Below are 13,005 nucleotides of genomic sequence, written 5' to 3'. Positions count from 1 at the left end.
TTTTTTCTTTTTAGATTTTCAATTTTTTCTCATTTCAGCCTAACAAAAATAACAAAAAGTTGCAGTCTGGCAATGAAAGTTACAAATCAACTGTGACTAATATTGCTTACACAGGGTACCCTGATTTGCTTTATATGGTCTAATCTACAAAATCTATATGTTAGTGTGTATAAGGTAGCCCTTTAATCCATGAGGAAAGTGTTTATTGAGGTTACAGAACACAGGAGCCGAGGACCATTTTCCTACTGACTTCTGTACAATTTTGAGTTCTTTTTTAAACCAGAAGAGTCGCCCCCTTCTGGCTGTTAGAAAGAATGGAGATTTTAGTTACTTTCACTCTGAATTCACTTTTCAGACTAAGGAACTACATCTATGTTTAACACAAAGTCTATGAATGAAGGTCACACAAAAAGGAGGGCAACAAAAACAAAACAAAATCCAGTATATGATGATATGTTGAGGGTGGGGGCATTACTGCACAGGGCAAAGGCTCCACTAATTTTGGACAACATCTAAAGGTTTTGGAGCAATATCGCCATCTAGAGGATGTCTGTTTCAGGTAAGACTTTGACAAACTACATTTTGCACATAATGCAACAGCAAGAGTTCAAATCTAAACTGGTCTGCTTCCAGTTTAGTCCTATCAGCCAGTGAAAATATCAAAGGCGGCTCTAATCTTTTGAGTTGCTGAAGGTGACCCTGGTATTAATCACACATAATTTTAGTTATTTTATTAGATTTTTTTATTTACCTCACAAAGATGTCCCTGAGAGAAGCGACATGTTCATTATTAAAAGGTTTCAACTTTTCATAAACATTTACTAAACTGTCAGAAAGGTGATTTGGGCTGTATGAGCACTGACTGTTGATTTGTGGAGATGAGGTCCAATGGAAGAGCGTAGCCTTGAGACTGCCACATCTTATTAAATCATAGAATAGGGTACAAGGCGTAGCTGGCGAGGCCACAAGCGTTTTGGCCATTCCGGACGATTCGCATAAAGCCGCCTTCACCCCAGCCAGTTCCCCAACTATTGGAAAAAAAAGAAGACATTTTTAGGTGAAGAAAAGTGGAGGTTTTGGTCAGATGCTATCTTTTTCTTTCAACAATATTGAACAAACCTGTTCTTGATGATCCAGTAGTCTTGGCCTTCTTGTGAGCCATAGCCGACCAGCAGCACTGCATGATTCAGATTATTGGGGTTGCAGTTGGGCTCATCATATATTCCTGCAAAGGAAACATGAACCTACTTAACTGACTTTTGGAAATTTGTGGGAAGCAAAAACAAACTGATAACACAACAGTGACATAGAATAACCCTTAACTCAGAGAAGGAAAATTCTTAGTGACCAGTTGTTAGGGAACATTACTTGTGGTATTTCTTACTTTTTACATGGTGGCTTCTTATACATAAAATGCCCAAATTTTTAAAAATGAGGTCCTGTGAATGTAAGCTTTTTGCTTGGGGAAGTTTTTTTATTCTTGGATCTGTATGATGTGAAGAAGATGATATCCTCGGTATGGCACACAGCTTGGGTTGTGAAAACTGATGAGCAACCCACATGCTCTTCACATTTTATGTTTGTGAGGTGTAGGCAACTCAGAATAAAGTTAACCTAAAGGGAATACGGTTTTTAAGGGGGAGGTGCTTAAATTGCACTTTTTAAAGGCAATTTATGAACCAGAGCACCAGTATAAGACAAATGAGGCTCATCTTGAACCATCAATCATGCAGAGTTACTCAATTAAACTCCAAAAACAAAAAACATGAAGCTGAAAATTACCATAATAAGTCCTGTTTAGCATTTAGTTCAATCTCCAACAACTCCTAATGGGAATTTCTGGGTCTTTAATTACTAAAAGCTTTGTTGTGTCCCCAAGATAGTTGCTAACTTTGTTTGTCTGCTCACTGTTGCTGAGTATCCGATGGGATTATCAAAGCTTTTTTGCTAAAAAAAAATAGCTGCCATACAATGAGAACAAAAACAACTAACAACAACAAAGTTGCACTTTGTCACTCTTTTCATATGTGGCTTAATGTGGCTTTGTTAATCTAAAAATTCTTATTATAGCAGCTCTGAGTTTAAAAAGTCCTCTTCTTATCAAAATCGACTTAAGATAACATAACTGTTATTTTTAAGGCAGTTAACCTGAGCTGTAGAACAGGAAGCTTGCATGATCTGCATCAATAGCAACTGTTATTGGTCCAATAGTTGCCAGAGCATCAGCCATAGCTTGCTCATCTCCCCTGGGAATGAACCTGTAGTCCCTGATGTGAGCAACTGCAAGCCTGCTGTCGTAGAAACAGGGCTGAGTGTCCTGTTAAGAGAAATAAATGTTAACTGCAGCATGTCCGCAGAATTATTTACTTTTTTATGATGTAGGATAAGACAGCAGAGTCCTACCACTGAGGTGTATGGGTAGGTGTTTGAAGACTCCAGCCCGTTGCTGACCACATAGTCATAAGCATTGGCCATCCAGGCACCACTGCACCCATAGGTACCAAAGGATTTAGAACAATCCACTAAGTTTTGTTCGCTCAAGGATATCAGCTGACCTGTCTTTTTGTACAGCTGTGCCTCTATAGCTCCCGTAGTGCTGAAGGCCCAGCATGACCCACAAAAGCCCTGCAAAGAACATTTAAAACAAAGATCTGATTGTGATTCAGTCTGAATATACCCACTCATGTGATGGAGGGACAGTCTTACCTGATCTTTAACCTCAGTCACAAAACCCATGTTTCTGTAGTCAACAGCATAGCCATCTAAATGCCTTGCATTGTTACGCAGTCTTCGAGCTGAGACTTCTTTCCCTCTCTTTACAAACTGAGCATTCATCTTGGCACCTTGCAAAACCCGGTATTCTTGTTGTGTCTGCAAATGTAAAACAATTTTTGTTCACAGTATCACAGTATTCACAGTTTGTTACAGCAATTAATCAGACAATTCTTTTTTTTTAAGGTCTTTGTGGAAAATAGTAGGTACATTTAGGAGCTGGTTAAACAAAGCTGAAACAAAACACTTCTACTCTACTACTAAATTCTACTAGAACAAAACAATACTCCTTACTAGGTCTCCATATCTATTCATAGCCATACTGAATGACTTCATTCCCATGAGAAACCTTCGGTTGTTGTCTTCAATCAACTGCTTATTCTCCTCCCAGATGGCTCTCCTTTCCATGTCGTCCTGATGGTTAACACAGGAAAAGCACACGAAAGAAAAACTCGAATAAATTAGAGAACATGTGGACTTTTCGTTAGAGAACATTTGCACTTATTGTTGTTGTGAGGATTTTAGATGTGGAGGCTGTCTCACTGATTCATCATAGCTTATGCCATATCTGCTTTTCCAGATCTCCCACTCAGTCGGGGCCTCCTCATCTGAGTCTGCCAGCACGTGCTGCAGGCCACTCAGCAGGACGGACAGCAGAGCAGCTTTCAGCAGAAAGCTGGCCTGCTGGACTAGAAGGACCAGAGCATTGCACAGTTGCATTGTGTATATGTATAATTCATCATATTTCATCATATCATGTTGAAAGGATGGCCTCATGAGCCCTCTGACTGCAACTGTATTATCAATCAAAAGAAAAATGGAAATCTAGTCAATATAAAAAGTGTTCTCTGAGCTTATGTTAGCTTAGGTTAGTTTCTTTAAAAATCAACAGTGAAAATAGACTTAAGGGATTTTATAGAACAAACCAACATATAAAAGAGACATATAACATTATATAAGATTAGTTGTTCTTTTGATATTAAACAAAAAGCTCTGGTCAGCTTACCTTCATGCATGTGAGTCTGTTTTGGTCCCATATTCTGAGAGCAACTCTGAACAGTGACACCGAAACAGACCTGCCTTATAAAGCTTGTCAGTAAGTACATGTTACTACTATACTTTAAGTTAATCCCTAAATCAACACTCATGACAGCAGCTGAGAAGGACATTAGTCAACAAAAATAAGATGCTTATCATGCTCCTCCTTGGCCATAGTGATGTAATCATTTAGAGACAGCTAAAGCAGCAGTTGTGTAAATCCCTCAAATACTGGTTTATAATTGAGCACAACAACCGTCACATAACTGTGCAAAACAAACTGTGAAAGGGGAACTTTATCTAAATAAAAGTGCCAGTGAACTGATGTAAGAAAGCTGAGGGTAACATTTCTGCATTCAAGAGTGCATACAATAAACAGTAGTTAAAACTTAACCAAAAGCACAGAGCTTGCAGGCATACAGATCCGTTGTGTAAGCAGGATTTCACTGCCATATTCGGCTTCATTTTAAGTCATTCATACTCGGTATAATAGTTTATTTTAGCAAAGTTCTGCTACACAAATTTGTATTCTGTTTGGACATTTTGGATCTTTGTTCTGAGAAGATGAGGGATTTATCCTTTCTTTCTTAGAAATGTGAACTAAGGATAACCACAGCAGACTTTTGCTCTCTGAAATAATTTAGGACTAAAACACAAACAGAAAGTTTCAGAGAAAAATCCCCAAGATCAATACAAGGGCTTAACAGAGAGGGATTTCTTTTTCAGTTGCTCCAAATCTTTGCTCACTTGTTCAAAGTTTTAACGTTTTAAACACGAACCACATTATTAATTATTTATTATTATTATTATTATTAATAATAATAATAATTATAGTTTATTTCATTTATTTAGACTTTAAGATTAGATCCTTGGTTTAATTTTTAACAACAATGATCTCCTTATATGTATGTCAATAGTGGAGTAAAAGGCGAAGTTTTTTTTTTTTTTCAGAAATGTAGATTACAGTGAAGTATAGTAGAACACAAATGCTTTAAAATTACTCTTAAGTGCAGTATTGAGTAAATGTAGGTTGCTTAATAGCCATGGCTTCACGCCATAAATCTATATTTATATACAGTTCATCAGTGTGAGCAGCAGCGCCCTCTGCTGGCCCACGGTGTTGCTCCCTCGCAGGACACACTGCAGAGGATGAGCTCAGCTGATTTTGTCACTCCCCGTTATTATGTCCGCGATCGGGCGCCGCCAACACCCAAAGTCAGTGCGGCAAAACAGGCGAGTGGCGCTCAACATCTCGTCTAATGAATGAGTGCGCAGGAAGAAGTATGAGTCACGAATGAGGTCTGCAGGATGTCTTTCAAGGTAAACCAGCTTTCTCCGTCCATCATTCTGTGCACGCAGCCTGAGAGGGCCGCAATAAGGTAATTGATCGCACCTGCTTCCTCTTGAAGTGCAGACTTGTTTATTTGGGGGTTATTGAACGATCTGGTATGTTTCACTATGAGCCCGGTGAGGTAGCACTTGCTCTGACATTTGAATGGCTGCTTACTGGCCTGGGCGATCATAGAGTCCAACTCGGTGTCTGTGCATCCGGATTTGCTGATGTAATAGCATGTCAAACGGCCCATGGTACTAGCGTGCACGTGAATGTGCGTGCACAAGTATGCCCACATACCTTTTATTACCGGTACTGAGAGGAAACAAATCATTTTACGCACATTTTGGACATGTCCCCCTCTTCTGAGGACAAAAAGCAAGTCCCCATTATTCATGAGTAACTTGTTAAATTTTATGGTAAAGGCTTAAAGTTAGCACAAACTTTAAACCCTAACTTTGGTTGAGATGTGATGTGATGTCATAAATATGATTATTAATCTCTTGGCACACTTTATTGATGACTCACCTGTCATTCATATTCAGGTGCATCACAACACTGAACAGTAACACCTGGATGCACTCTGCTGACCTTACTGTCTGCTCTCAGCATTCCTAATGCTCTAATGGTAACTTTTAGGTCAGTTTTTGTGTTGTTGTGTGTATTTATCCTCCAGAAGGAAACACCCCTGGCTAATGCTGTGTTTTGGGCAGCGAGGAAGGGGAACTTGGCTCTGCTTCAACTGCTACTCAACAGCGGGCGAGTGGACGCAGACTGCAGAGACAGTGTATGGACACTGCATGCTGTGGCTGCTCAGATGCACACTTTAACCATATTCCACCTGTGGTAGGGACACAGAAAGCTTCAAGCCTTACCTGTGGGGTTCATGTAGTGCATGTGTGTACCATCACAATTCCTCATCCATTAATGGTTTTCTCTCTCTCTCTCTTTGTCCTATAAACAGTTGAAAGTTTTGCATGTTAAGCCAGAAATATGCAGAATTCTGTGGTTTCATCCCTGCCTTCACTACACTGTTTACCAGGTCATTGCAACAAAACAAATATGCTCATTAATGTTTCTTTCCAGTATGGAACAACAGCGCTGATGGTGGCATCATACAGCGGCCATTATGACTGTGTTAAAGAGCTTATCATGCAAGGGGCTGATATCAACTACCAAAGAGAGGTATGCTGGGGAAATGAAACCCAATGAATTAACTAAATACTCTTACAGACTCCAAAACATAAAGTGTGGGTAAAGGTGTTTTTACATTGTCAGAATTAGGCAAATACAATATTAGTGAATGAACTTGACAGATGTTGACTGTCCAGGCTTTAAATTTAGATGTGTTGACAGATGGATTTATCTTATTTCAATGGAAGCATACTCATGCTAGCTTTACCCCCTTTGTCCAGCCTTTGTGCTGAGCTAAGGAAACTCACTGTCTGCTACCGCTGGTGAATTTAGAAGGTCACTACAACCTGCTGGCACATAGCTCCTGAAAACCCACTAATTGTTGTTTTTACACTTTCCAGTTTTCCAGACATGGATTAGAAATTCGTCCAGACCAAAAGAAAAATATTGAAGTTTTAAATTGAATAAAGTTTTTAGTCTAGGACCAGACTTCCGCCATGTCTGGAACACTGTGCCTTTAACTGTTAATTACTGAGCAAAGGTGTGCATATGTGGATTGTTCTGCTGGAAGACCCAGGCTAGCTTTACTCCCTTTGTCCAGCAGTTGTGCTACGCTAAGCCAGTACTGCATCATCTGGTAAATAATGTCTTAAGATCTTGTATTATGTAAATTCATGTGCTTTAAATTTGTTTATACACCCTCTGGCCACTTGATTAGTTACACCTTGGTAGTTCTGGGTTGGACCCCCTTTTGCCTTGGAAAATGTTCCTAAGAGATTTTGCTCTCTATTGGCATGACAGCGTTCAAGTCGCTCCAGATATGACATCCGTGATACAAATATCCAGTTCTACCACATCCCGAAGGTGTTTTATTGGATTGGGATCCTGTGACTCAACTAGAGGTTGTTTGAGTAAAAAGGCAGAAATTGATCCATGCTGTTGTTGTTCGTACTAAATTCTAACTCTACATTCTGAAAGTTACAGCAGACTGTTGTCCTATTTTGGTGAGCCTATGTGAATTGTTGCCTCAATTACCTGTTCATAGCTGATAGGCCACAGCAGCGGGTGCTAGTTCTATCTGCTTAAAAGTTAAGGTTTTGTGTTCAGAGATGCACAACATGTTTATCCTCCTGACTACCAGGAAAAAAAATGTTGTCCAATCAAAAACAAATTTAAATCCCCCAATGTTTGTAAGGTAATTAGAAGACTGAAATAATTTTTTGGGGAAAAAAAGTTTACATTTTTTAGATATCACATGTCCACTGCAGAGGACATTGGAAGGCCGAACGTGTAAAAATGAACTTTGATGGCAAACATTTTCTTCAACTCTTCACCAAGGAGAAGTTTGAACTCAAGGAACTGTAGTGGTTTCTTCCCCCAAAACTGCAAGTCACTGCTATACTGAAGCCACGAGTTGGTGATTGCCAGATCAAAAAGTAGAAAACTGCACATACTGTCAATTTCTGAGTGTGAGAGACCATCCTGTAGAATCTCAACATTCAATATGGTCCACGTCACCTATATTGGTAGTGTACTCAGCAATTGCCAGTGGACTTGGCACATGGACAAACCTTTTGTTTTTCTTAGACCATCTTGTGCGTCTGTCCTGAGGTTGATTGCCATAGGCAGAGGATGCCATGACAACTGTCCAACCACTTAATGACAGCAAGTTCAGGTCTGAGTACCATCCCTGATGCTCCTCCTTCTTTCTTCTTCAAGGGCTTATTCCCTATGATCTTTTTCATCAGACAACTCAAGATCTGAGTTTCCCTCATCAAACTGCAATAAATTTCTTTCTGCTTCTAAAAAGGACTCCTTTTCTGGTCATTTAAAAAAAAAAAAACAGAACAAAATGGAAGAAATGACTACAAATGTCCACTATGGAGGACATTTTTTAAACACTTCAATACTATACTAAAATGAAGTTAGAATTAAGCATACTATGTTTTAGTGTGTTATTAAGAGACTTATTTAAAATATGCTAACAACATTTATAGCTAAAAATTGCTCAATAAGAAGTTTTATGCACTTACTTTTCTTCTTCCCATAAAATGTGCTTGCAGCGATGGCTGCCATGTTCCTTAATGAAAAAACTAAAGTTCCCAAAGCTCCACCCCTTCACATTTGGTATCATTGGAAAGCCCTAAATGTCCTCTGTAGATACCAAAAGGAGGCAATTCTGTAGTATGCAGTGCATGGGAGATATTCAGGTTTAGAAAGGTGCTCTACAGAGGACAAATTTGCATTGCTGGTAGTCAGGAGGATTTATGCAACCTTTGCATACCCTGAACGCCTCAGTTGTAACAAGTGATTATTTGAGCTACAGTTGCCTTGGTTTCAGCCCAAAGCAATCTGGCCATTTAATCTGACCTCTGACATCAAGAAAGCAATTCTTTGTTGATGTCAGAGGTCTTGCTGCTTGCTCTTTTTTTTTTTTTGGGACCATTCTCTGTAAACCCTAGAGATGACTGTGCCAGAAAATCTCAGGAAATCTGCAGTTTTTTTTTTTTAAATACTTGCACAAAGTAACTTAAATTGACTTTCTTGATTTGAACTTTAACAGGTCTACGTGCCTAAAAAGATTGAGTTGCTGCCATGTAATTGGCTGATTCAATATTTTTGTCAATAAGCAGTTGAACAACAAAGAGGCCAGTGAGTGTAGTCTATCAATTTAGTATCTTTTGGATGTGTTTATACGTGGATTTCTCTCACCTACAGGCAGTAGGTCACCAAGGTAGTTTTCTTCCTTTTTCCAACCGTTCTTATGCTAACCGGCTGGTGTTTCACTGGGAAGCGACAGCAAGTTGCTGCTATAGGTTTGGTGCATATAGTCCTCATTAACTGTCTGCCCTACACTTTGGTTATATTTCAACCTTTGTGCTAAGTTTTTTTTTCCGTTTTTTTTCCCGCCAAATAAAACTTTCTATAATGTTAGTTTTATGCTTGAGTAGAATCTTATTTGTAAGAAAACAGGGCCATATGTGCAGCAAAATTCCCCCAATTGGACACTTATTTATTCTATTCCTCATGTCAGATATTCATGAAAGGTTATATTGTGTACACTATTACCGGTAGGGTAAAGTTGAGGTAAACAGCGGTGTCTTTTTTTTAACTTTCCAGACAGGTTCTACCGCTTTGTTCTTCTCCTCCCAGCAAGGACACCATGAAGTTGTAAAGCTCCTCTTTGAATTCGGTGCCTCCACTGAATTCCAGACAAAGGTATGCAACAGGGTGCAATGATGTGTATCATGGCCTTTAGAATACTGGGTGTGAAGGAGAATGCTGCAGTGCTATCATCAGACTTCAGAATGTGGAGATAAAGAGACAGCGATGCACAAACAGTGCTGCTGTGACTTTAAAGATATTTTTGTTGTTGCCGAACACTTTAGTCATTCTTGTGCATCCATGTGTGTTTATGTGGCAGGATGGTGGCACAGCTCTCACTGTCGCATCTCAGTACGGTCACTCCAAAGTGGTGGACATCCTGCTGAAAAATGGAGCCAATGTTCACGACCAGCTGAACGTGAGGCTCTTTGCATTTACGTCTGCAGCCTCTCGCTCTCAGTACGCCGTCACTGTCCTGTCTGTTAAGTGTATTTGTCTGTCAGAAACACAATGGTTAGCTGCACACATTGTCCCAGCAACTGGAATCCAGCCTCTCAGGTTTCTGCAGACTGCTGAGTCAGACATGAATCATACTGGGCAGGATAACTGTGTGTTTCCTTGGTGCCATGGAAAAACAACCTGCTTACACAAAAATGTGCTTATAAATAGTACTGATGGAATCTTGTTTTAGTGATGTAGTCTATGCCTAATTGGAAGATTTTCCAAGCAGATTTCGAAAATCGAGTGTGAGGTAATTCTTGTTTTGCAGGATGGTGCCACCCCTCTTTTCCTTGCTGCCCAAGAGGGTCATGTGACTGTGATTCGTCAGTTGCTGTCATCCGGTGCCAAGGTCAACCAAGCAAGGGAGGTAATGTCCTCGCCAAACTCTGCCTCTTTAAAACAGAGCTCTAAACATGTTGTCACCTACTCGTAATTACCTACTGGTAATTGTCCCTCAATACCTACAACCCCCCTCTTCATCAATTCCCTCCTCCAGGATGGCACTGCCCCCCTGTGGATGGCAGCCCAAATGGGTCACAGTGAGGTGGTGAAGGTGCTGCTCTTACGTGGTGCTGATCGGGATACTGACAGACAAGTACATTGATCTTTTAGGATTAATAAAGTACATCAAAGTGTACATAAAGGGATTTTTACTATTGATTCCTGCCATTCTGCAGTGTGGAAAGTGTGACATTACATAAGACTAGGAGGCTGCGATCTGTCTTTATAGAAACATTTTACCATAAAAGGTTTTTGATTTGTAATTATATTGACATATAGATTGAATTTGCAACTGTATGCAGATACTTACACTTATATTTAACATTTCAAAGTTGGATGAGGGATTATCTATTGGTGGGAAACGTGATATAGTCAAAGGCTTTTAAGGATGTGAGTAACTGAAAATGGACTCGTGATTTTTGTGACAATTTTAACAATTGTATGCTTTTTTTTTTTTGTGTCTTTCAAGGATGGATCAACAGCGCTGTTCAAAGCAGCGCTGAAAGGCCACAATGGTGTCATTGAGGAACTCCTCAAATTTTCTCCATCACTTGGCCTTCTTAAGGTAAAACATGCTGCTGTGGATGTCTGATTTGGGAAATGGCTATGGTTAAGGCACAACTTGTCAAGCTCTCAAGCTTTTCTGCAACACCAAAAAAATAGTCTGACACAAACACAGTGTGTTCTTTTACAAACTTAAACATATAGAACAAATTGTTTTATCAGCAATGTTTAGTGGGCTCGTAGATAGATTTTGCATGTTTTGTAGGATGGATGTTACCCGCTTAGACAAAGTCAAGATAGTGATTTCCTCTTTGTAAAGATTTGACATCAGTAGAAGCACAGAGAGTAACTTAAAAATATTTGCAAACTATGGATCCAAAGAAACAACATCCCTGGGCAGGTAAAGCTGTGTTTACATTCCCAGGGATTGCAGATGGAAAATGGCTAATAGTTAAATCTAATACAATATACAACAGTGATATAATTTTTTTTTATACATGGACACTAATAATAAAAAGGTTTAAAAAAAAAAAAAACACCCAACAACACTGATATCTTTATGTAGCAATGAGTAACTTGTATGTACAGCACATGACAGTACTGTTGGAATGTAATCAGTAAAAAGGAAATCAAATAAAAATAATAATAACAATAAAAATCACTGTCTAGGAAAAAATGAATAAGCCTATAGTGTCAAACCAAAATAGCGGTGCTAAATTTTATACCTAGATAAAAAATTATTATTACATTTCCAACTGCTCATAAACAGAACAAAAGAGGATCTAAACAAAGCTGAACTATCAAATAAATACTATTAAAAACATATTACTAGTAGTGTCAGACAAACCCAAAAATACCACCCACATCACGAGTAGCTCAGTGCTCAAATAGCAAGGAACACTGGTTCAGAGGCTCTATATCCAGCTCCACTAACAATCAGATGAATTTCCTCCGTGGGCAGCCGGGCAGTCAGAGTGGGTCATGGCTGACAGGCCTGAAACATGGTTACAGAGACAGCTCTCTTCCAAAAAGACACAAAAAGAAAGTCAGTGGACCTGCCATCCCCATTTCCATTTTTTGTGTTAAACTACATTATCTGGCTGCTGGCTCTTTCTTTTTATTTAGTGTCCCAATATTAGAGCTGTTAATCAATCTTGTAATCTAATGCTGAACAAGAAAAGGAAGATGCATGCTTGTGAAATACCAGATACTATTAAAGGAAAAGTAATAATATTAAAGAAGGGTAGTTCATATTTGTGTCTTGTCTACAGAATGGCTATACTGCCCTTCATGCTGCTGTTATGAGTGGAAATCTTCAATCTGTTCTGCTGCTACTTGGAGCGAATGCTGACCCAACGCTACTCAATAAGGTGGGATAGCAGACAAACAGCAGACAACCTAAGTATATAATCTCATTAGATATTATAATCAAAGTGTTTCCCATGTATCTTTTGCAGAATAGTGAACTCCCTGCAGATCTGACAAAGAATGATCGCATCCTTAAGGTTTTACGTCCAAAAATCCTGAATGGACACAGCTGATAATGGCACAGGTTCCTGCCTTCACGCCTGTCTGTGTAAGGAGGGGGAAAGAAAACAAGTGTCCAATCCACCCAATTACAACATGTACTGTACACGGTGCTTGCTTTTGGTTGAAATTAAGCTGTCGTATGCCGAACAAACCTGGACAAAGTATAGCGCAACACAAAAAACATTTGTCTTCCATGTGCATCATCCCCTACTGGTCTCCTGTTTATTTGTGTTTATCCCAAGTGTTGTCAGATTTCTATATATTTTGCACTCTTTATTTGCCTTTTTAATAAATGTAATAAAGTGTAATTTTATTTATTAATGCAGGAGTATCTGTGTGGATGTGTAATATTTTTTTGAATTACATTTTATTTGCGGTTGGAAAATGAGCAGTCATGATAAAATAAGGATCAGATATTACGTACACATTTTAATAATACAATGGTATGCTAGTTATGTGACGAATACCCACTAGAGGTCACTATTATCCCTATTAACAGACACCTGTAGCTCACCTGTGCTGTGATTTAATTACATTAATTCCGTTTTTTCCCTCAAAAACGGTAAAGCGGTTATGAACGTACACGT

General features: G+C 39.1%; 2 protein-coding genes across 8 annotated transcripts; one reads left to right on the top strand and one right to left on the bottom strand.

The window, feature by feature from the left end:
- Positions 1-137: 137 nt before the first annotated feature.
- On the bottom strand, positions 138-3,863 carry cts12 (cathepsin 12). The gene is made up of 8 exons (XM_040039851.1): positions 3,779-3,863; positions 3,316-3,461; positions 3,067-3,186; positions 2,707-2,871; positions 2,404-2,625; positions 2,149-2,317; positions 1,120-1,225; positions 138-1,028 (listed from the first exon to the last, which is right to left on the bottom strand). Exons 1-8 carry the CDS (start codon positions 3,807-3,809, stop codon positions 929-931), a joined length of 1,059 nt encoding a protein of 352 aa, XP_039895785.1. The 5' UTR covers positions 3,810-3,863; the 3' UTR covers positions 138-928.
- Positions 3,864-4,913: 1,050 nt separating this feature from the next.
- ankrd29 (ankyrin repeat domain 29) lies at positions 4,914-12,726 on the top strand. Of its 7 annotated transcripts, none has more exons than XM_040039853.1 (10): positions 4,914-5,562; positions 5,820-5,930; positions 6,230-6,328; positions 9,398-9,496; positions 9,702-9,800; positions 10,152-10,250; positions 10,380-10,478; positions 10,854-10,949; positions 12,160-12,258; positions 12,346-12,726. In XM_040039853.1, exons 1-10 carry the CDS (start codon positions 5,416-5,418, stop codon positions 12,427-12,429), a joined length of 1,032 nt encoding a protein of 343 aa, XP_039895787.1. In that variant the 5' UTR covers positions 4,914-5,415; the 3' UTR covers positions 12,430-12,726. The 7 variants fall into 7 exon arrangements, with proteins under 7 accessions (XP_039895787.1, XP_039895789.1, XP_039895790.1 ...); XM_040039855.1 differs by having other exon boundaries at positions 4,915-5,130; XM_040039856.1 differs by having other exon boundaries at positions 4,916-5,189; positions 5,820-6,040.
- Positions 12,727-13,005: the final 279 nt, after the last annotated feature.

Source organism: Simochromis diagramma, unplaced genomic scaffold (genome assembly GCF_900408965.1).
Source record: "Simochromis diagramma unplaced genomic scaffold, fSimDia1.1 OVJJ01000026.1, whole genome shotgun sequence".
NCBI classification, from domain to species: domain Eukaryota; kingdom Metazoa; phylum Chordata; class Actinopteri; order Cichliformes; family Cichlidae; genus Simochromis; species Simochromis diagramma.
Note: the sequence above shows the minus strand (reverse complement) of the source record. Positions and strands in the feature narration are given on the sequence as shown.

Coding starts and splice junctions, on each gene's coding strand:
- cts12 (XM_040039851.1), bottom strand. CDS start 3,809: ATGGGACCAAAACAGACTCACATGCATGAAG. Junction 3,462..3,778: donor ACAGACTCACATGCATGAAG/GTAAGCTGACCA, acceptor TGGTCCTTCTAG/TCCAGCAGGCCAGCTTTCTG. Junction 3,187..3,315: donor GCATAAGCTATGATGAATCA/GTGAGACAGCCT, acceptor GTTAACCATCAG/GACGACATGGAAAGGAGAGC.
- ankrd29 (XM_040039853.1), top strand. CDS start 5,416: ATGTGCGTGCACAAGTATGCCCACATACCTTTTATTACCGGTACTGAG. Junction 5,931..6,229: donor ACGCAGACTGCAGAGACAGT/GTATGGACACTG, acceptor GTTTCTTTCCAG/TATGGAACAACAGCGCTGAT. Junction 10,950..12,159: donor CATCACTTGGCCTTCTTAAG/GTAAAACATGCT, acceptor TCTTGTCTACAG/AATGGCTATACTGCCCTTCA.